General features: G+C 39.9%; 1 protein-coding gene across 1 annotated transcript in view; it reads left to right on the top strand.

Annotated features, from left to right (window-relative positions):
* Nucleotides 1-23,407, top strand: part of PHLPP1 (PH domain and leucine rich repeat protein phosphatase 1) — a 142,305-nt gene that overhangs the window by 94,828 nt on the left and 24,070 nt on the right. The window contains exons 5-10 of the mRNA XM_063326052.1: nucleotides 9,794-9,940; nucleotides 10,497-10,727; nucleotides 12,726-12,928; nucleotides 14,564-14,624; nucleotides 16,489-16,584; nucleotides 20,460-20,615. Coding sequence (XP_063182122.1) covers nucleotides 9,794-9,940; nucleotides 10,497-10,727; nucleotides 12,726-12,928; nucleotides 14,564-14,624; nucleotides 16,489-16,584; nucleotides 20,460-20,615 — 894 coding nt within the window. The remainder of the gene's footprint in view (nucleotides 1-9,793; nucleotides 9,941-10,496; nucleotides 10,728-12,725; nucleotides 12,929-14,563; nucleotides 14,625-16,488; nucleotides 16,585-20,459; nucleotides 20,616-23,407) is intronic.

Genomic DNA, 23,407 nt, shown 5'->3' with positions numbered 1-23,407 from the left:
ACTTGATTGTATTTTGTCCATACAGCTAATTTTCTTTGGGATTAGAAAGCATTTATAAATAACATGATAGGCAATGTTTGTCTGTTTAATGTTCTCTTGGTACTGCAATTGTAGGAACAGTTGAAGAGTCTTGCTGAAAGTTTTAAACTGTTAAAATTTTTCTTGCCATTGTGAGCCTGAACATGCAAGTGTTAAAGAGTTCGGGTGACCGAATAAAACTCTCCTGTTTTCTGAGATTCTGCATCAGGAAAATCTGGAGAAGTGCAAAAGGGTAGTGCAAAACTCATTAAGTGTCTTGTTCTTCTGAGAGCTGGTCCTATTCTGTCAGTGAATAACAGTCTGCTCTGCCTCCATTGTTTTGAGCTTGTCAAGAAGGCACAGGGGAAGGTCTGTGAACTTCTGGAGCAAAATGAATGATTAGGAAGGTTACATGGCACTGTTTCAGTGACTCAGAGCCAGTGCATCATGAACTCCTTCCCCTTTGCACTGATCTTGCCTGTGCCACTGCTGATGTCCTCCAGCCTTATCTTCAGCCAGGACAGGTGGCATCACCCAGGCAGTGAGTAGCTGATAGCTGCTGTAGCTGTTCCTATTGCTGTGCCAGTGGACAGGGCTGTGTGAGGTGGTAGTTCCTGCTGAGGGATAGGAAGAGCAGTGCCCCATCGGTTATCTCTTGCCTCCCAATAGCAGCAAAAGCACGAGCCTGGCCCTGGAGCGCCTTCCCAAGCTGTGCTCCTTCCTGCCCGAAGAAACACAGTGCTGGCTTCTCCTTAGGGTGGGAAAACTTGAGTTTTACTTGTGCTGCCAAAAAGCTTTGAGCCAGTTCAACCTCTGTAAGTCTGCTTTTCTGTAGTGAGTAAATACACAAGTATCTAGCAAGAAGGGAACACTGTATCTTGAAATTATTAGTAAATCCCAGTATGAAAGCACGTGCAAAGTAAGGGAAGCTCAGCCTTTTTTTTTTTTTTTCTTTTTAATCCAATTTCACAAAACCATTTTCAGATCTTTTGGGGGTTACACAAGGTAAAACTTGACTGGATAAACCAAAAGTCTTTTTTTGTTCAACCATGTTCTTTCAAACCACTGCAGAGCAAATACAAAATCTCTGCTGTTCTGACTTGGTACTGTTGGCTTTTATACCAAATTCTCATTTGCTAAATTGCAGCCGCACACAGGGCACAGCACCAGTGAATCAAGCCCAGAAGTATTTAAGGCTCCAAAATAACCATGTGCTTGGGCCTTGTGAACAAAATGCATTGGCGTTCCTGGTACAATTTTCAATTAAAATCTGGTTAGCAAGGCAGTCTAGGAATATTTGTCTTGCTATTAAGCAGCTCTTGGTGCTGTCAGTTCCTTTTAAGAAATCACTTTAGGTGGTATTTTAACAAATGCTCATGAATGCTGAATTTCAAAACAAGAGGTATGTCAAAGACAGAAGAAAATACCAACTTTTCAGCTACCCATTGAGTAGACATACAAGCAGCTGCATCATAGTAATGAGATGCTGACATATGCACTGACTTGGCAGGTACAGTCAGGAATGGATTGGGAAAAAACCAAGAATTCCTACTTTTGTTTATGCAGTTACTTCTTTCAGTTGTTAAAAGAATGTAATCTACTGCACTTCTGAATAAAATACTTAGTCCTGCTCCATACATGGCATAAGTGAAAAATCTCCATCTCGGGAACTAAATTACTGGTAGCATGTGAAGGTTTACAGAGGTGTAGATGCACTTTTCTTTTCCTGGTAGCTACACTTTCACTCGATTTACTGTCCAGTCAGACTTTAAGTTCTGTTGCTGAAGATACTCTGCAGCTGTGAACTTCTGTAACTGAACTGTCTGAATGTTGAAAGGTATATACAGCTACCTGTAATTTTTTTCCTACTTAGCAGGGAATGCATATTTCATACTATGTATAAAAAAAGTAGGCAGTCTGAAAATTAATTTCTGTTGAAAAAAACATAGCAAATATTGGTACTTGTTCTACCTCACAGTAGCTTTTTTAAAATTATAGGGAAGGGTGTTTTTCTTTTGGGGGAGAGAGGAGATTCCCAAGTTGAAATATTGTCCAGTGGTTGCAGTATTAGAAGCAGCTGATGTGTCTTGTGATAATATCCCCATTGAGTCAGAATTTGCCTTTAAGCCTTTGGTGGTTTAGCTCCTGTGTACTGCAGATGGAGTTGATTGAAGACATTCTGTTGTCTTATCACAGATTTTATTGTTTACACTCTCGTAATGTTGGTTGGTTTTTTTAACCTTAAAGTTGATGTTTATATGTACATTGTGTTCCTAAACTTCACTTTCCCCTTATCTACAATGCAACTTAACAGCTCTTGTTCTGAAATGCAAATGAGTTCAGGCTTACTAGTTTCACAGAGTACTATTGCTCTAGGATGAAGCAAATGAATAAACCATAGTCTTTATTTACTGTTGCTCTGCTTCAGTGGGCTAAGCTCGCTTTATATTTATAGGTAATTGTTTCAGTCAGTGCTGTTGGAAAAACTGTTGGCATCAAGAATACTGTTTGCTTGTTAATATTGAAAAGTAAGTTGTCAGTATGTAGATTTCTAATATAAGCCTGTTAGGAATTTAAAAAAAAAAAGGAGAAAGAAAGGGGGGATGTAATAAGCCACAAAGTTTGTTTTAACGATAAACAAAAGGATGCTTGCCAATTTTATCTGAGGAACAAGTTGTTATTCTGATTGTGGTTGTTAATTATTAACAGTGATTATATGGATTTTTATCTTAAGACCAGGTGGTATCTTTTCTCTCCCAGAGCCTCTTTAGAAATTAACTGTCATCTCTGGCATCTCAGCTGAAACTCTTCTGGGACAGTGGCAGTAACTTGAAGTTGCATCTGTAGAGTATAAGAAGGCTAGAGGACTCTCAGATATTGATGCAAGAGTTTCTGAAATCCCTTGCTGCTTTCATCTGTAGGATAGCTGTTTTTATCTGAAGACCCAGAATTTGGGGGGTCCTCAAGCTAAGCCCTCCTTACAAATCCATTGTGCAGTAAGTAGGTAATTTGAAATGCAGTCATTGCTCAGAGGACACTTAGGTTCCCAGACAACAAGGGAGGAGAACAGTATTAGCGACCCAACTGGTGTGAACCCAGCAGACAAGCTTGCTAGAAGTCGGGGTGAGATGTAGTTTGGTCCTGGCTTGGCCTGGAGGCCCTGGAGATTGAGGAGCAGGGAAGAAAGTCTCCAGCCTGTCACTTGGTTGGTCTCAAAATGCATTGAAGTGCTCCTTGTGATTATTATTTTTAGTGTATGAAACAGAGGTTAGAGAAGAAAGTCAGATGGATTAATGACATGTCAAATATACATCTTCCTCCTTGCCAGGCCCCACGGGGCACTGCCAGTAGATGCACTGGAAAAGATTTGAGCTTTCTCCTTTTTGGGGGTGGAGGGGTTTTTTCTTTGTTTTTAGGATGCTCTTCTGGAAAGTTATTTAATGAATCCAGCTAATGCAGGGAGTATGCTACCACAAGGAATGGAATGCCGTTGCATGTTCCACAGTGTGGCAAGATGCTGGAACCTTTCTCTCACACTCTGATGGTCTCAGAGCCAGGGAACCTTACTTTTATACTCATTTCTCCTCTTTTCACTTGAAGCCAAAGACTGAAGCGTAGCCATCTAAGCAGTAGGGCAAGAAGTTGTTGGTGTGACACTGACAACCAGAGGTTTACTAGTGACAAACTCCATCCAGTGTTTGCTGTATTGTGGTGCTACATTTATTTTCTCAGCTCTGTAGCCTTGGAACACTTTTTTGCTATTTATAATACTAAAGATTACACTTGGAATATGTTGTTTATGTCACTTCACTGCTTTTGTTTTATTCAGCTTGTACAGACACTGAAGGAAGAGTTTGGGTTTGTTAGTGCATCTTTCCAAATCTTCATGGCTGGTTGTGTTTTACATAGCTCGTGTGTACCTTTCTGAACTCAAGAAAGTACCCTCATGTGAATACTTGGCAAAAATCAGTAACATTTGGTTAAAGAAAAATAAATTGCAAAAGTGACTAAGTGGGGGAAGATTGCAAAATTGGTTTAATGCCTGAAACACATTGGATTTTTTGGATTGTTTAAATTGGAACAGTGAAATCCTGAATAGTGGTAGGAGAAAAATAGATGGCACTAAGAAATAAGCTAAAAAATAGCATATTTAAAAATAGCGTGGTCTGAAACTAGAAAATGCAGTTATTAATTGGATTCAGTTTAGCGGAACTATTAGGCTAAGTACAGCAGTATCTCTTCCAAATAATGCTTCAAAAAGTAGTGAACGTATTTATGGAATCCAGTCATTGTGTATCAGCCTATTCCAATTTACTTGTCTATTGCTTTCTGAGTAAGGATTTTCTTTTCATGTATTTAAACACGTTTCAGTTTGGAAGCCCATCCCTAGCTAATGCTTTTGCATTCCAAATATAAATTTCCGATATAGGAGAATATATTTTCACTTTTTCTAGGAATTTTGTTCTTTCTCTGAGGATAGTCTTTCCCCCCTAATGAAACAGCACATGCTAGGAATGTGCAGAAATTGAGAACTGCGAAGTACAGCAATGTAGGTTAAGATTATTTCTACTAACAAAACATAAATTTAGGGTTGTTTTTTTTGTCTGTATGGTCGTCTTATCAACTGTGTAATAGAATTAAAAGCTTTATTGTTGTTTTAAGTTTGGAGGTAGTCTGAATTTGACTTAACATCAGTGATTACTTGTATATTTTGAAAAATAACTGCCTAGATTTAAGGTTATTCCCTTTTGTGCAGTGCAGTCTGTTTTCATCCTTTTTTTTTTTTTAATACAATCTAGCAATTAATTTTGGCATACAGACTCAAGTCTGTATGCCAGAATTGTTGTGCCTTATATAGTTTTAAATGTGAGTAGAGGAGAGAAAGACTAGGATGACTGTTTCTGGTGTGTTGGCATAAAGGGTGGCAAAAATGCCAAAATTGCTGCTCTCAGTCTGCTTTTTTCTTTTTTCTTTTTTTTTTTTTCCCCATGTGGTTTAAGAAAGGAAGAAGGAAATAAAAATTCAGAAAAAACTGTGTTTTCATTTATTCATTCAGCTAATGGAGAAATTGATAATGGGTGAATTTGTTCTAGTTTCTTCTGACTTGACCAGAATCAATCTTTGCCCTCAAACTGTATTACCCTCTTATCTGACATGATTTTTCTCCATCTGTTTTTGGGTGGTGTGATGTGAGCTACTTGGTATCTGGATGAGCAGGAGCCTTTTCCAGACCAACAGAGTGGAAAACACCAGCAGAGCTCCTCCCATCCTCCTTTCTGTATTATCTATTGAAAACTCTTCTGTGCCCAAGCTGGGGAGGGCTACTCGTGGCCTCAGTTAGGTAAAATCGTGAAGGAAACCTGCAGCATCTAAATGCATATCACTAGCTCTTGCAGAAACAGTCTACCTCTATTCGGCTCAACAAATTTAGCGGGGCAAGAGGGCTGGAATAGTTCATTTTAATTGTCTTAACTAATTTAAGGCTTTTACAATGACACCTTTCTGGGAAGGGAAATGCTATGACAGTGTTTCTGGCGCTAGGCTAGCTGCGCCCTTAGGCAATAAGGCTATGGATGGGGAATCTGACGCAACTGCAAAAAAGCAGTAAATTGGACCTTTTATTTCCAAGGAGGAAATTGGTGTGTCAGGTTTATATGGAAATTCTCTTCATGAATAAGCAAGCAGCCAAAGTAGCACACGTTCGTGAAGGTGGCAAGTTGTAGTTCAGTTCCAACACTTGCCACAGTGCTGCTAGGCAAGTGTCATCAATCTGCTCGGAAATGGTGCTGAAGCTGGGGGACAGCTGTGCTGCTCCTTGAAACGATGTTCAACTGCAACCACAGCATAGGCATGCAACAGCCCAAATACTGGAGATAGTACTGGGGAAGTGATTGTTTTCCTTAAACTGAGTCCCTTATTAAGCATGTCTTCTGTTTTGGGTGTAGCAAAATACTGCTTTTTAATTGCTTTTAGTAAGTGTAGGGCAAGACTGGTTTTGTCAGACAAGTCTGTTATGGCTGCATTTCAATTACAGTGTATGGCCATTTCAAATACAGTATTCCTTCCCCTCCAAACATAGTGGAATACAAATGCTGTACTTTGTAATGGAAATTCCTCTGCTGTGCACATCGGGTAGACCTGAATTTGAAATTAGCGTGTCAGCTCATTGCTTTGCTGTGATACAAACTTCTCTTGTTTGTCCCTCTCCTCATTTTGCGTATGTCAAACTAAAACCACTCCTGAAGTGGCAGCTTCAGGATTAAGTAAGTGGGCATTTTGGGGCTCAATTATGGCAATTAGTGTTCAGTCATGTTGCATGTTTAAACCCAAGGGTTGACAACGTCAACATTTTGCTCTAGCTTAAAGTAAAACTATTTTTGGTCAGAGAAGTGAGTGTTTATATATTGGTCATTACAATAGAAAGCTTAGTAAGCTAACTGAACGTAGTGTGTTGAGAGATACTGTTCTTCAGGTTGACTTTTTTAACAGATGACAAGGTCTAGAACCAGGGAAGGAGGGAGAAAAGGAAGGAAAGCATATGTATGGACTTGATATGAGGTAATTACACTGTCATGCCTCAAACGAGCAATGTTGTGCCTTTTCTTCTTTCTAGCAATGCCATGGGGGCAGCATTAATGTGTGCTCCTGCTTCTGGTAGGAGTAAATATTTGGGTGTGAGAAAACAGCAAAGATGTTGCTCTGTGAAATCTATTTAAAGACCAACATTGCAAACTCAGCAGCAACAGAAAAGTTGCATCTGCAAAATACTTCTCTCCTACCTTATTTATATTGATGCTACAAGTGATACTGGTGCTACTGACTGTAAATCTCTCTAGATATAAGAAGTGCTATAAAAAGTTCAGCATTTAAATGTGCAGCATGGCAGTGTTCCATAATGGAAGTGCACCAAGCCATTTGCGATGTGGATAGTGGGAAGTGAGTGGCCAAAGATGAGAAGTAGGCTTAGATCTTAACTTTGAGTAAATGCCTGCTAGTTTGGCTTAGTAATGTTCTGTGCTTGACAGTGCTCCATGAGAAGAAATGCGACTTTAGCATTTTGTAAATGAACGTGCCAGTTGTCTTAAATTAATCTCTTAACTTTAACTAAGCTTATGGTGTCTTGTCTTTCAGCTTTTCTTTAAATATGATTTAACAATAAACTCTCCTTTGTGGATTACTTGACATACACTTCTGTGTGCATTTTCAGCTTCTGTATGAGTATATCCAATACTGAATGTACTACTCATCCTCCCTTACATGCTGTATAGACCCGTTAATCAGTTTAGTTCATGCCTTTAGTAATTAGATTGCTTACAGAAGACCCTTAATAAACACACATTAAAACATACATTAGGGTAGTAGAGATGTAATCCAGATACATTTGGGGGGGGGTGTGATTTATTTTTTTTTCCTCTTTGACGTAGGACAATTATACACAAGAACATGTGTAGAAAGCCTTGAAGCTGAACACTGCATTGGAGTTGATTAATGTATTTCTTAGCTTCCTTCACCACCACCACTGCCGGCCGCCCCATTCCTCTTTCCTCCGTGTATTAGCTTCATCTTCTGTAATTTTATCTCAAGATTGTACTTGGGGTCTTCTAGTAGATGGTAGTTTTCAGTTGTTTAGTGGGCAAAAGCCCTGAGACTGTTCTTCTGAGACTCCAGAGTGGCACAGATAAAGGCTGTAGCCTTGGTGTTGATGATTAAATGAGTTAATTCTTTTTTCATGGTTAACTTGAAAATTGGAATGGTTGCATTGTGATATTTCTTCAGCAGCTCAGTTATTTTGACTTAATCTTCGTGTCTTCTCTACTATTTTTGCTCTTACCTAAATACTGAAAAAAAAAGTAATTTCTGAAGGCCCTGGAGTCCACTACTTAGGGCACTCTTGTTTGTATTTGCAGTTGATTTTGAGGAAGATGTGGGACAGGTGTTCCACCACAGAATCACCCAAAATTCAAGGCAGTATATCTGCGGCCTAAATCTACGATTATCTTCAGGATAAATGCAGGATTGTGCATTTCAGTTCTAGGTTCAAGATTTTTAAGCCCTTTCTCTCAAAACAGAGGATCGTGAAGGTATAGTGTTTAAAATGTGCATTTTTTTTTTTTTCCTGGCTAGCAGCCCTCATTAACATCAGCTAGCTTACCCTAGCCGCCTTTTTTTTTTTACAGTTCCCCCTCTAGAGATGCATTAGTCATTGTTTCTGCACAGTAGCATTTTTTTCCCTGCAGCAGTAATTTGATTGCAAGATTTCGTTTAGTCTCCATCTAACTACGTTCCAAACTTCTTCTGCCTCCAGCATGGCATAGGGTGTTCAAAATCTGTGATAACTCTGGCCATGATTTTTCCGTATTTTTTTTTCTGCCATCTTTGCACCAAAGTACCAATAGAGAGGACAGCATTCCCTTGCTTGCTGCAAGCCTGTGTAAACTTTAAGTGTGTTTACAGCCTGTCTTTTGGAGTAAAATCCACACTTCACTTACAACCCCCATTGAAATACAATGGCACTACTTATGTTTTCACGTTGAGTTTTAGTCAGTGACATGACTTTGATTTAGGCAATACTAAAGGTGTGTGCCAGTGGATTGCAGTAGGTGGTAAGGATTTTTAGAGCGTTTTGGTATTAAAATTCTTTAACCTTTTAATACTTGGATGTGTTTTCTATCTGTGTTTGGGAGGATGTAGTGCTTTGAGGTAAGAATGTGCTGGGCTGATGCGGAGGCTGTGGATGCACTGGCGTATGCTTTCCGAGATGACTTGCGCGTGGAATAGCAGCGTTCATAGGTGCAGTTTCGCTTCCCTCGCTGTGTTATATAAAAGCTTGCTCGCACAAATAAAGGACTTGAGCCTTAACAAAGGGAAAATTAAGTCCAAATAAAATGTCCTGGTGTAAACCATACCAGAAAAGAAACTTCCTCCCATCTATCGGAATCTGACACAGATCTTTTCATTCATCCTTTTACTTGCCTTTAGGCATACCTCCCAGTGGTTGTTAGGCAACCATAATAATGTTGCTGAACATGCGGGCTGGCTAATTGGATTGTCCGCTTCTTGTGGTTTTTGTTCAAACAGCCTTGGTCATCTTTAATAAGGCAAGCACATGCAAGTTGCTTCGTTGGCTGATGTGAGAGTTCTGTGGCAAGGACAAAATTTTGATGTGTAGACGAGCTTTGACATCATACTTAATCAAAAGCAAAAGAATTTGCTTCTGTCACTACAGAAGTCTTGCTAAATTCTGCTTTAATTCAGCACGTTACCCAGTTGTATTCAACCAGCCTATTCTAATGAGAATTTTTGGTTGAAAGGAGGTATCTACTCACATGAACTGAGCTGCACCACAAAAATGTAGTGTTCAAATAGGCTGAGAATTCCCCGTGCTCTGTAACCTGTGTCACTAGGGTAGTCATACCAGCAAGAAATGCGTTCAGAAAAATAGCAGTGCTTTAGTACAGGATGAGATGGCACAGAAGAAATGACATATATCATAAAGTTGACAAAGGTTTTGTTTTTTATGACTCTCATAGGAAAATATATTTAGCGATTTCTTCAGGAGGGCCTGTTTCTCTATGCCTGCTTAACATGAGTGAACTTTTGCAAGTCTTGAGTGTCTAGTAGTTTCCCATGTTGTTCTGAGTACATAAACTAAAAATGCATGTGATTTGTATTTACATAAGCCAAATTTACCTTTTGTTAATTATTGCAAGGTGTGGTTTATACTCCACTTACTTGTCTCCTTTATTTATTTTTATTTTTTCTTATCTCATTTTAGATTCACCAAGTTGAAGAGCCTTAACCTTTCCAATAATAATTTAGGAGACTTCCCACTGGCAGTCTGCAGTATCCCAACCCTGACTGAACTCAACGTGTCCTGCAACGCCCTCAGAAGTGTTCCAGCAGTTGTAGGCGAGATGCACAAGCAAGTACTTTCTTAAAACTTAATGTACACAGCCTGATAATAAAGGCAACAAGCAGTTTCACGACTCTGTACATAATCTTGCTATGAGAAACAGTTTAAATTTACTGGGTTTTGTCAGAGCAGACTGGCTCGTAGAGCTGTATGGAAGCAGTTGTGAGCTGCGGATGGAGGGGAAGCACACTTTGTGTCTCGAAGCTCTTCCAGTCCGCAGCAGTTGACACAGGGGTCACCTTCACGGTTAAGAAAATCTTTAAACCTCCTTGCTTATGTGCTTCAGTCATCACACAAGTCGCAGTTCTGGAGATGTCTGAAGATACGATACAACTGTCTTAACACAGCCCACATTTCATAGTTGTCAAGACTTTTAATAATTTGGTCGATACCTTCTGTAGCAGATGTTAAAGCATTATTCCTTAACATTTTTTTTTTCTTCTGCCCTTTTGTTTATTTTATGTCACTGTAACTGCAGCAGATTTGTGTGTTTATAGGAAGGAAATGTGATTTAACAGATCACTCACTTTCTTCACTTTCCCTTCCCCTCCCCCGCTTTTAATAGCTTGCAGACGTTTTTGCTGGATGGCAACTTTCTCCAGTCCCTTCCTGATGAATTGGAGCATATGCATCAGCTCAGCTACGTGAGTCTGTCCTTCAATGAGTTCACCAACATTCCAGGGGTGCTGGAGAAGCTGACTGCCATGGATAAGCTCTGCATGTCAGGAAACTGCATGGATACCCTGAACCTACAGGTGTTAAAAAGGATGCCTCATATTAAACATGTGGATCTAAGGTAGGTATTTGGAAAAGGGGAAGAATGTGTGGGTCTAAATTATTGGTGTTGAAACGGTTTCTCCTTAGCTGTCAGAATAGCCCCTGGGTACAAATCTCTTGTGTTAGTCCACTGAACCGTGTTTCTGGCGGAATTATGTAACTCACAGCTCTTGCTGTGACTTAGCACTCTTCTTTGAGGAAGAGGTAGCGTTTTGGGGGATCAAAAGATAGGAAAATGAGTTTGGGGGGAAATTAATATTTACACCGAAAGATCAAACAAAACAGAGCCTGGGACGCTGGTGATTGCTGCAGTTCCTGTTGCTACAACAGAAATGATAGTCCCTGACCGAAAAAGCTTCTCTCTGAAATGTTACAGATGTGTGAGATGAAGAACAATGAAGGTGAAAGGACAAAAATAAGTACTGTAAAACTTCTGGGTATGTTAAAAAGCCTATTCCACCATGAGTAACATTATTTTATTGATGCCCTCAGCAGAGTCTAAACAAATCCTTATTACAAATGGCTCTGATCTAAGGTGGTTCTATATTCTTACAGTCTTTGGGGAAGCCAGCATCTGCAATCAGCTGGGCAAGGCTCAGTTCAGAGCCTGGACGATGACATCCAAATAATGATGAATTTTGGAACCATTTAGTTAAGCTGTTCAACCAAAACTTAGTGTGCCATACTGCTGTGTAGCTGTCAGACCTTGCAGTCAAGGAAGTGTCAGCGTAAGTTAAGAAAACAGCTAAAATAGATGGATGAATTCTGAAGAATTTATGGTGGGGTTAAAATATGTCCGTGTGTTTGTATGCATGTTAACAGCATATAAATAGATTGGCCTCAGAATAGGGATGCTGTGGCTGAGCTGGCCATGAGGTCCAGCAGGGCAGTTCCAGCCCTCCATTGTCTGCCGCATCCCTTCTGCAGCGAGCAGTGAACAGTCGTTCTTTGTAACACTACCTGGAATAGTACATGTCGAATGTGTTTGTAAACTGTACTTGCTGAACAATGAAGTGCTTTCCTTCAGTGAAATCAGAACGAACCACTGCTTGTAAATTGAAAGCAGAAAAAGTAGGTTGTGGTGTTGGAGGGGACATACTACCCATTTTCTTTTAACTGGAAAATGTAGCTATTCTGAAAATATGACTGTTACACAGATAGCAACTCTTTGAAAGCAAGAGAAACAGCAGAATGGTAGGTATTTGCCCTTATCCTCACTAAGGAGGCTTAATGGGCCAGCAGAAGTTACTATAATGTTTTTAGTGTTCTGTTCAGAGCTGGCAATTTGAAACTGAACTCTTTGGAGTACTCTGCAGTCTCAAGCATTGCTGGGTTACAGATAATCTCATTCAGTTGTAACTTCGGGGAAGTTGTCGAGTATTAGCAGCGTCAATGCACTGCAGTGAAGATGTGATAAAACCTGTTCTTTTTATCTGACAGACCCACTTGTCTTGAGTTTTTGCTTTGTTTTCTTTCAACACCCATTTTCAGGTCTCTGAATTTGCTTGCTGTGGAACATGGTGGCACGAGACGTGAATATATGGGAATTCATAAATCTCAATTTGACCTTTCAATAAGGCAAGGGACTCCAATATCTGCAAGTTGCTTGTATCTGGCAGGCTTTTCCAGCAGATGTTCATGATAGGTCAGCAGGAACTGTAGAGGTTTTGTTCTTTTCCAAACTGTCTGGCACAAACAACAGGCAGATCATCTTTTATTTTTATAGACACAATAACAGTAGTACTTACCTTCTTGCAGAGCTTTTTATCAGTAGTTTTCAAAATAGTTTGGAAAGAGCTTGGTGTCATCATTCCTTTGTCACAATGGATAAAACAACAGAGCGCATCCATCCTGCTTTTGAAATACCATAACAAAGGGGAAAATATTTAAAATCAACCTTGATCAGAACCTGGGGGCATGCTATTTTAATCCAGTGCAACTGATTGTAGAGTGAGCATTGGTTTGTCAGCAGGAGCCTGCCATGTAACTACACTTAATCTCTTTTTTTGTCTGCAAGATTGAATTCAATTAGGAGATTGGAGGCCAATGAAATAGATTTTCTACATCATGTGACCCAGCTGGATCTCAGAGACAACAAACTTGGGGAGCTGGATGCAATGGTTTTTAACAACGTTGAAGTGTTACACTGTGAACGGAATCAACTGGTAACCCTCAAAATTAGTGGATATTTTCTCAAAGCGCTGTATGCTTCCTCGAATGGTAAGTGCATTTTCAGGGCAGCTGTGGCGTTGTCATCTGACTTCTGGTTTCGTACCTGGGTTCTCTGTGGGATGCTTGTGGAGTGCGGCGCATGGAATCAGGAGGCTCTTGACATGGCCCTTGGCTAAAAGGGTTTCATATGTGCTGTGTCATGCTACTGGCAGTTGTGACCTTCAGAAGTGACTTTCAGATAACACTGATTTGGAGGTCTCAAAACTCTGAAACACTTAGAATTTTGGTTGAAATTCATCTCTCTGTCAGCATGGGGGGGGTCTTGAAGTTGTCAGTTTTTTGGGTTGTATTAATGTGTTGTGCTTGACTAAGACAAATAAGGAATTTATTGCTTCTCCCCAGAGATGAGAAAGTTTGAACAAGTGGCTGTTTGTGAGACAAAAGAAAATAATACATGTTTTTGCTCCTACCTCTGGCTGCTTACCCTGACCAGAAAGCTACGAAATCTATAATGAGTAACTTCATTTGTATTCAATAATAAAAATTAAGCAGCCTTTTCCAGTTGAATAACTCCTGTGTTCTATGAATAGGATTTGTTTGATCTGTCTCTGGAAGCTGCGATGACTTCAGATGTTCAGTTTTCACCACCATTTTTATTGTTTAGAGTAGTTTGGTATGGAATAAACAAAATGCAAGCTCAGAGAGCTGTGAATTTGATGATCAGTCTAAACTGCCTTTAAAAGGCTGTCATCTTGGTGATATCCAAGCCTTTGCCTTCATTAAATATTCATGCCAGGATCTTTGTAGCTGAGAAAAGTTAACATAATCTGAGCATGTGCTGTGCAATGTGAGCTGAGAACCCAAGTCGACCTGTATCTTGCAATCAACTGCCTATTTGTCTTGCTGTTTCTCTTGGCTATCCTCTCTTTGCACCCTCAGCCACCTTGTTCTAGTCTCATCTTCTAAAGGAACCATGATGCCTGTTACAGTTTCACTTTAGTGTATTTTTTGTTGGCTTAAATGGTTTTGTTTCTTTTGGTTTTGTTTCAACCTTAATGCTAAGCATTAGCTACCTAAAAACCTTAGGATATGAAATATTATTGAAGCAATCAAAATATAACATCACTAGCAGTAGCTGAGATACTATGAAAGGTCTGTGAGGCTGTCTGGCAACCAGGAACTCCACAGGGATGCAAACGCTCATGTAGCGTGTTGAAAAATACTCTGGATCTTGCCATGACCTGGGGAACGCAGGGGTATTCTGTAGCTTGCTGTTCCAGAGTGGGGAGTCTCCCTTCCTGTGCCTGTACCATTAGTGACCAGTGAAAAAAAGTAGAACAGGTTTGCGACTGACTATTCTGGAGGGTGGCGGAGTTGAAGTTACAATTCTGGGACAAAAATGGAAAAATGAGAATTTTTCATGAAATTTTTACAATCCTCCAGTTTCTCCATTCTGATCAGTTACGCAGTGTCTGTCATAGCAAGTACAACATAATATAGCAAATGTACTCAGACATAATAAAGAAACAAAACTCAGTTCACAGAGGTCCAGATCCTCAGTTTTTTAGGTTACTGACTTGTCCTGAATTGTGTAGGTGTTAGCTCTAACTCTTATGGAACAGCCATTTAGGTGCAAATCTTTATCTCCACTTTTGGTTTTATATATTTTTTCCCCCCCCCTAGAACTTGTTCACCTTGATGTGTATCCAGTTCCTAATTGCCTGACTTACATGGATATTTCTAGGTAAGAGTATGTTTTTTTTCTTGGATCTGTAAAATATATATCAATGAGGCTTATGGAAAAATGATATTCACTGGTATTCTGTTGGGAGGGAGTGGGGGCAGGAATTGGACCTCAAGATATGAGAAGACTGATTTTCAGAGTCAAGAGGGGACGGGCTTTTTTCTACTGTCTGGTTCTTCCCTGTTTCCTTTTTATAGATTCACTTTTTAAATTTTTGGAGTACTAAAAGCAAAATATGCCTTTATATCCCTGACTTAAAGATTTCCTATCTTATAGAGGTATAACACAGTGATTTGAATGTGCACCAATATGAGATATGTGCAGAAGTTCCTTTCTGGATATGTCTGTGTCACAAGCCCAGCGTAGGTGACGGTTTGGTAGTTTACTCATCAGTTCAGCAGCTCCAGAAGCTTGTGGTTGTTCTCTGCAGTCCTGGCTGTGCCGGGATGTCTGCAGTCACCATTTGAATGCGTGTGTAAATCTCACCTTAACGAGGGAGGTGGGATAAGGAAAAAAAATTGAAGAGTATGTTTTAGTTTGGCTTACAATTTAAGGACTGAGTTAGGAAAACACTTTATAGATGTGCTTAATGCCCATCTCATTTAAGGAATTGCCCATCTGCATGTTGAAGTGATAATCTCATTCATTAAAAAGCCTGCTTAAAGCACTTGTAAGCTGTTGAGGGTGATCGTAACAATTAGTGAGTTAACCTGGGCAAGTGGCCATCAACTTCAAAGTTTCATCAACCATGACTTATTCCTGTTGCACACCTAAATGTAACACACAGGTGTGACTAAAAAAGTGTGATTTTTTGAAAAGCATTCTTTGTAAAGCTGTGTTCTCCATTTAGCTGTAAATGAAATTGCAGAATACATGATTTTGATCACAAACCCATTTTTGTGCCTCAGTTCAGTGATGGCATTGTAACTAAATGCTAAATGGGCAGGGTCTTTAGCTTCTTGGCTCACTTGGAATTTGGGAAATCCATCTGAGATTGAGAAGGAAGCTATCTGAGGGGCTGGGTTGCTGTCGCATATTTTGGTTAAAGGCTATTGCACGAATAAACTAAAGGATACAAGTACATGAATGAGCATGAATATTGATTTATGTTCATGCTGTCTAAGGGTCCTATTCCTGAACTTCAAGTCTGACCAGTTTTACCTCTGTGTATGCTAGCTGAAGTAGTGGATATATGAATGCACATGCACACAGTCTCCTCCATGCATTTTGTGCTGCTAATTTTTGTCTTTAAGGCAGGATACATGGGTGCCCCACTGTGCCTAGCTGCATGTTTTCAGCGCAATATTTGGAAAAACTTACCTCTGAGAACTTAATTTTTACAAGGGACAATTTCTGTGAAGACAAATGCAAGAGAAGCAAAATGCTTGTCTTTAAAGATATGCAAAAAAAATTTTGTTTTATTCAGTGAGATGGCTGAAGAGTGGTAGAGTGGGCTTCAAGATTGAATTTATGGGGGATCGAGGAGGTGTGTTTCAACTGTGTAGGGTGTGAATATCCTCTGGGGAGTATCTCACAAATTTTCTTCTCCATGGAGAGACTCCTTCATCCTTGATACTTTGATACTCATAATACTTCTTCCGAGATAATTGGGAAGCAGCTTTTTCCATTTTCTTAGTGGCTGCACATCTAGGGAGATAATAATGCTGTTAACTTTCGTGCCCCCTCACTCAGGACCTTACTGCAGTCCTAGTGCCCTAGGTGGAGGGGCGATACAATCTCATAGGAAATGCATTATGTAGCACATTTATTTCCTGCAGGTTCCTGATCTCTCTTGAGGCTGTATTCTTAATAGCCTTTACATCTCGATTATCGTTTAGTTACACCTCTTTGTCTTTATTCACAGAAATCACCTGGAAAACCTGCCTGAGTGGGTATGTGACAGCAGGAAACTGGAAGTGTTGGATGTAGGCCACAATCAGATACGTGAGCTGCCTGCCCGGTGAGTCTTGCAGACCAGTTGCACGATGTGGAACAGGATAAGCAATTCAGAAATAATTGCTGATTCAGTGTTTAGCTTGTTCCAGTGACTGTCAGGCCCGTTTTATCTTTTGCTTGATTTTATTTTTACCTTGTGGGGTGTCACCATGCCTCAAGCTTCCACCCAGCCTTTCTTCTTTTACTTTCATGCAGAGAATGCAGTGCCTTTGAACTTCAGGTGGAAGTTTTGAAGCTGTTCATGTGGCTGTTCAGGCAGGAAAGCCCTTCATTTTTAATACTGAATATTAAATATTTACAGCCATAACTTTGCATGACAGTTTAGACATCCAGAACTTGTAATTTAGTTTCAGTGGTGCCTAGAGACTCCAGTTCACAGCCCTGTTTGAGTGAAAAAGGGTTGAGAGGAGAAGGTAGAACCTCATCAAGCAAGCAAACTCCTGCAATTAGAGCAATCACCTTCACTACAAAGATGATCTCTTTTCCAGGAATCTAAACTTAAAATTGATAAATACAAATTATAGGAAAGCAAGTGAACAGGAATGAAAATAGGAACTGAGTTTATATAATGAATGGCTCTCTTACTAGGGTTTTTTTCTGGAGAGACCTGTTCCAGGTGAGTATGCTGGTCAGGTGCTGGTATTGAGAATGTTTAAGTCCCTGACTTCACTGGAAGAGAGCTGTCATTCTTGGCTGCTCTGTACCCTTCGAAAGAGGTCTTGTGAAGGAGCGAAAACGTACTAGACACAAAGAGTGAAATTGCATGGGGATGTGCAGAGCCATTGAAGATTGTAGACAGCTAGTACATGATGAGCTATTAAATATTTTCCTTACAGAGCTGTACAGCACAGAAGAGCATCAGAAACCAAAAAGGATAGTTTTGTCTGGGTCAGATGAATGTGCCATATGGTGTAAACTGGCAGTTTTAGTGTCAGAAATGGGAAGAGAATAGATTTCAGAAATGTGGGCAGAAAAAGATGTAAGGAGATTTATCGAGCAAACTAATGCGCTAATATACAGACTGTTAATCCCACTGTTCTTTCACACAAAGTGAAACTGCGCCTACTCAGGTGGGGGGGGGGGGGGGGGGGGGGAGCAAAAGTTCATTTGCCTTTCATTTGCACTTCATAACAGCAAGGACTATCAAGGCATACCAGATATCTTTGGGAGATTAATGATTAGCTGAAATTAGGTACAGTCAACATCCCAGTTGTCTCTCCTGCCATCTTATCATTAACCCCAGGAAACAGCTTATCTTTGAAAGCTCTTCTTTGTAGTATGTGTCTAGATAGTTTAGCTCCTCATAAGTCATCTCAGTTTAAGGCCCAGTTCAAAACACAGGCTTTGAAGGTCTGTTAAACTTTAGGGAAATTCGGGTCTGGATTCAAATGCAAATGGCTCAAGCATATAGACCCACTGTTAAATATCAGGCAAATATGTAGTGCCCAGTAAGTGTGTTCATGTGCACTGCTGTGTGCTTATCCTTCTACATAGAATAGCACTCTGAAAACCTGCGAAGTGAGAGAGCAGGACTCTCCTAGGAGGATGCTTGCAACTCTAACCACAAATATTCAAGCCTTGGCTGACCAGCAGTTTCCTGGAAGGCTGAAGGCTTCATCTAATCTAAACAAACTACAGTTGATGTTATGTGTGTTCGCCTCTTGTAACGCAAAAACAATCCTTGAAGACAAAAAATTGAAGCATTTGAGATAGAGGACCGTGTCCTAATGTTTGTCTCACTTAAAGAGAACGGGAACAGTGCACACTGGGCTGTAATGCAGCTATTTTTGCTTTAAAAGTACTGAAAAATAACAAAAAAGGTACTTAGTCGTAGCTATGCAGGACAAATTCATTGTCATAAAACTGATGTTGCCAAAGATTTCCCAAAGAAAATGGAAATGCTTCAATTAAGAGTTGCCAAAATGACCTTGCTGCCACCGGTGGACAGATGTCTGTATGCATTTGTGTTCCTTTTTGTCTGTTTTTTAAAAAGATCTATTTGTATTCAACATTGTGTTTTCTCAAACAGTTGCTTACTAAAGGAATTGGTTGAATGCATTCACCAAACCTTGTTTTCTCAGAAGATGCTGATGCTGGGCGATGTGCTTGTCCTTAAACTTTTTGATCCCATCAAAACTTCCAGTGGGAGTTGGGCAAGTGGGAAAGCTGCCCATAGCAAAGAGCAGTCCCAGCATCCTGGTTTCCCCACCAAGCTTGAGAACTAGGTTTCCAGGCTCATCAGGAGCTTGCTTAGTTAAATGCTGGTGGTTCAGTCTCTCTTCAGGCAGCCCAGTTCCTTTGGTGCTTGTGTAACTTGGAAAATAAGAGAAAAAAAACAAACAAAAAATACCCCAAAGACTTACTCAGTTCTTCTTGATTATTTATAAAATATATTTTCATGGAAAAGCTAATTCCTAAGGGTTTTGCCATGATTTGAATGTTTTTTATTTTAAAATGGCACTGCCCCCACCCATCCAAAAAAATTCCCCAATGTGATAAATCTTTTTGGAGACTTTGTCAACCAATTCTGCTTTTCCCTGGGATGTTTGGTGTTGATGATACTGGCCAGTGTTGATTAGGAAACGAAACAGAATAGAAAGGCGTATCCATAACTGAGAGAGATTTCCACCTAAAAGTGGAGTGAAACAAAAATGGTTAAATGGCAAAAACATAATAGATACACTTATCACTGTTATGGTAAGTCTTTTCACCCTGTGTTCAGCCTTCTGGAATGATACGGCTGGCTGTTGACTCGTATTCATGGTCATAACGCAGACAATCCAGCCAACTGAGATAACTGTTAACGCTGGCACACAGATACAGAGTATGACTATATCTGTCAAGGGAAAAATACTCAGCATACTTCATTGATTATTTTGGCACAATAATCCGATGACCTGATGTGTTGTAGGAAAGGGGCAAGGAGGCTCTTTATGTGTATTTGGGTCATTGTAACAGAGGGAAGAAGATTTTTGCTTTAATGCTGAGTAATTTGAGAGACTTTGATTGAAGCAGGTCAGTATAAGCAGTACGGCAGCGGGAATGTAAGACAGGCGGCATATGAATAATAATCTTTTTTTCTTAAGTTGCTGAAAGTGGTTCCCGTTCAAAATTGAGAGTTGCTCCATTTTTGAGGTCTTTAGGCGCAGATTTTAAACTCCGTATTGCGTTTTTTTATACTGCAAATTTTAGCTTTACTATTTGATCAAAACAGCTGTTTGTTCTTGTCTCTTTATGTTGCCCTCTTCAGCCCTCCCCTTCTCCCCCAGCCCCCCAAAAAATGGAGCAGGGGGATGGGACTCCAGGTCATCTATCACTTGTAAAAGCTCAAGAAAGTAAAGCCGATTAGATAAATTTCATTCACTGTAGAACTGGAAAGGAGGCTTTATGTTAGTCTGGTATTAACAGAAAAGGAAAATGGGGGGGTGGGGAATTGCACTGGATTATGAGTCAGCAGACGATGAATAGAGCACTATGAAGCTTGTGAGGTGACTGGTGATTTCACCTACACTTCTGAAGTTCTTCCATTAGCTAGGGGGATCCCACGTGTGCAGTTTTCTGCAGCCATTGTTAGCAATTACCTCCTTCACTGTCGTGCTTCTATATTCATGTTTAATACAGTGCAATAAGATAACCCTGTCTCACTACTTTGACTCCTGAATCATGCTTAAACCTCCTTCCCTGTCTCTGAACAACCTTTTCAAGAAGTTGGTGGAGAGTGGGAAGACATTCTTGGATCCGTGCGTAATTAATACCGTGTCTGACGATCAGTTGGCTGAATCACGTTCTTTGTAATGATCTGTGGTAGTGCACCTAAATTCTCAAAGCATCTCTTCAGTTTATATTTTTCTCATTTTTGGTGTTTTTTATTTTTCTAAGGTTGTTTTACAATAGTAGCTTGCGTAAGCTGCTGGCAGGACATAACATGTTAGGAAGGCTACCAGATCGGCTCGAGCGAATGCAAGTGGAGGTCCTGGACGTGCAACACAACCAGCTCCTTGAACTGCCATCTAACCTGCTTTTGAAAGCAGACAGGTAAATATAATGAAATTTGATCTCAGCTTGCATGTGAGGAACCTTGCTTTGTGTGTTACTTCCTAGATGAAAGGGTAATCTGAGGTTCCCCTAATTTGAAAGTTCCCAAGCCTTATGTGGTAAGAACAGATGTCTGCCCAACTCACCAAAACACATTCTTTTTATTCTGGTTTTGTTGCCTTATATGGTTTCTTCTTTTTCCCCACCAAGCTCCTGCTGAACACCTACTCCTTGAAATCTAGCTGTAAAGTGAAGCACATGCTATTTTTTACTACATACGCTCAGATGGGTTAGTGGCAGCTTCTTTAAATACATATTTCTTAGGCTTGTTTGATGGAGTGTGAAAGCTTTTTTTTTTCCCCTTCAGTCAGAGAATAGAACTTATTTATACCTGTCAAACAAAACAAAATCTGTGCATAAGGCTGTCAGAATAACTCAGTTATTCCCCTCTCTTTGCTTTGTGAATTTTTTTATGCTTTTTGAATGTTTGTGGCTAATTTAGTTGGTGTCACCACTTGATCTGCTTTCTGGATTCTTATTTTTATGCTGCTGCTTTAGTCTCACAGTCTTCCTGATCTTTCTTCCTGACTGAACATATCTTGTAAAGCGGCTGGGAGGTTGGTAGCATAGTCTGGGGATGGCGGATGGGTTAGTTCCCCTTGGTGTCAGTGTTCCTTGCACCTCTGCGTTTCCACATATAGTCATGGGATTTCTGAGTGCTCAACCCATGCATAATTTAACAGACAGTGAGATTGTGTGCTGTGGGGTTTTATTTCTGATCCTAGCTGTGACAAAAGGAATGCATAGCTCCTGGGTTTCTTGAGAGGTGGAGAAGCAAAAGTAGTGGTGATCTCACTGTCACAGCTCCTCACCCAATTAAGAGAATTGCGAAACCTTTTATACTGTTGTTCATTCTGTCATGAACCTCTAGTTAGATTTCCTGGGATTCGCAGCACTGGGAATAGGAGAATTAGGTTGGTGGTTGAGGTGGTTTCTAAATAAACTCTTAACTGACTTACTCTTGAACAGTAATGTTCTAAGGAATTGATAATTTAGGTTAAAAGTTACCTTTTAAAAGGTGAACTTTACTAGGACAGGGTTTTGGTTTTTGAAACCAACGTGACATCTCAGCCTTGATTTGCTTTAAAGAACACTTAAAATAATTTTTGTACTTTGATTTTTTTTTATTTTTTTTTTTAAACAACACTATTGCATACCTGTCCACATCCAAGTCTGTGTAGGGTACTACCTTTGGAATAAATTGATTATCACCAAAGTTATTCTGATGTTAATTTACTGTTTCAGTTGAGACTTTACATAAAAGTGCAGTCAAGACATTGAAACTCTGCAATGTTACTACTGTAATAATTGCGATTGTCTGGCACATTTATGTTTAAAAGTGGTGAAATTCATAGGATGTTCATGTGGCAAGGATGTTTCACATCAGCAGCTATAATTGTCTTGTGGATGACTTTTTAAATTATTGTACATTAGAGATTGTATGAACTTCAGAAATGAAACCTTGTCAAAAGCTTTTTTTTATGGGAAGTTGCAAAATTGGGTTAAAAAAAAATGCTATTTACAGGTCGCAGGTTTAAATTCCTATGTGTTAACTTGGAAAGGAAAGAAACCTCTAAGTAGGTTTCCGAAAACTACTGGCACCTTTGGAAACACAGAGAGAAATAATTTTGTAAAACTTCTATGAAAAACAGGTTGTAGCTCAGAGTCTTCTATGGGTATTAACAAAGTCATGGACCACTGCAGGAGAGGAACAGAATTTACCCATTCTGGCATCTCATCATCATTGCAGCCTCCCTTGCTTGTGATGATAATGGAAGCAGTGGTCTTGGGTGGGGTTCCCCCCTTGTTCCCTATCCGTTTGCTGGTTTAGATGACGTGGCTTGCAAACAGCTTGTCCATGCTGGTGCTCCTATGACTGCTGCAAAAGTGATAACTCTGAAGGAAAACAGCTGTGTGTATTAGTGCGCAATGTCCGAGTTTTAAGTTGGGAATTTCCTACAGGGAACATCTTTATTTTGTTTTCAAATGTTTGCAACCGACAGCAGCAAAGTGTCAACAGAAATGGGTGTGGGCCAGGGGAAGGTGTTCAGGGGTTTGTTTTGTTTTAAAAAGGTAAAATGCTTCTCTTCTCCAAGCATTCCCTGGGAAGCGCAATCTGTACTGCCAGACGTGCCAAGAAAACTGGGTTTCCTGAGTGGTCTGCCATGGTCTCTACCCAGCATGTAATGCTGGACAAATCACTTTACCTTACAGAACCTTTATCTCTCCATAAAATGACTTACCTTTTGCAGCCTTGAAGAGATTAGTTCATTTTTTTGGAAAGGTACTTGGGTCTGTGCAACTGACAGATGATATCTTGTCTGGGTATGAAGTCTCATGCTGTGAATTATAAACGCTTTCTCCTTCTCAATCCTGAATATTTGACGAAGTGGGTGTGAAGTGCCTTGGGCGAACTTCAGCACAAGCACTGGTGGGCTTTGACATCTAGAACATCTGAGGAAAGGAAGGAAATCGGTGCATTGGTGCACGAAGAGAGAATATCACTTTCACCAAAAAAGGAGAAAATCCTGAAAAACCTCTGTTCTCTTCATAGAAGAATCAACCATCATTGCTTTTCTGTCTTAATCCTTCAAAAACCAATGAAAGGTGTCATTCTCTGCTGAAGAGTGTAATTTAGGGATATTTTTTTGTTCTGCTTTTTAATTAATTTTCTATTTTATACTGTTACTCGAGGAGAAATTGAGGACTAGCCTATGAAACATTTCTCTGAC

Source organism: Chroicocephalus ridibundus, chromosome 2 (genome assembly GCF_963924245.1).
Source record: "Chroicocephalus ridibundus chromosome 2, bChrRid1.1, whole genome shotgun sequence".
Lineage (NCBI taxonomy): Eukaryota > Metazoa > Chordata > Aves > Charadriiformes > Laridae > Chroicocephalus > Chroicocephalus ridibundus.
The sequence above is the reverse complement of the archived record's forward strand: the minus strand, read 5'-3'. Positions and strand labels throughout refer to the sequence as shown.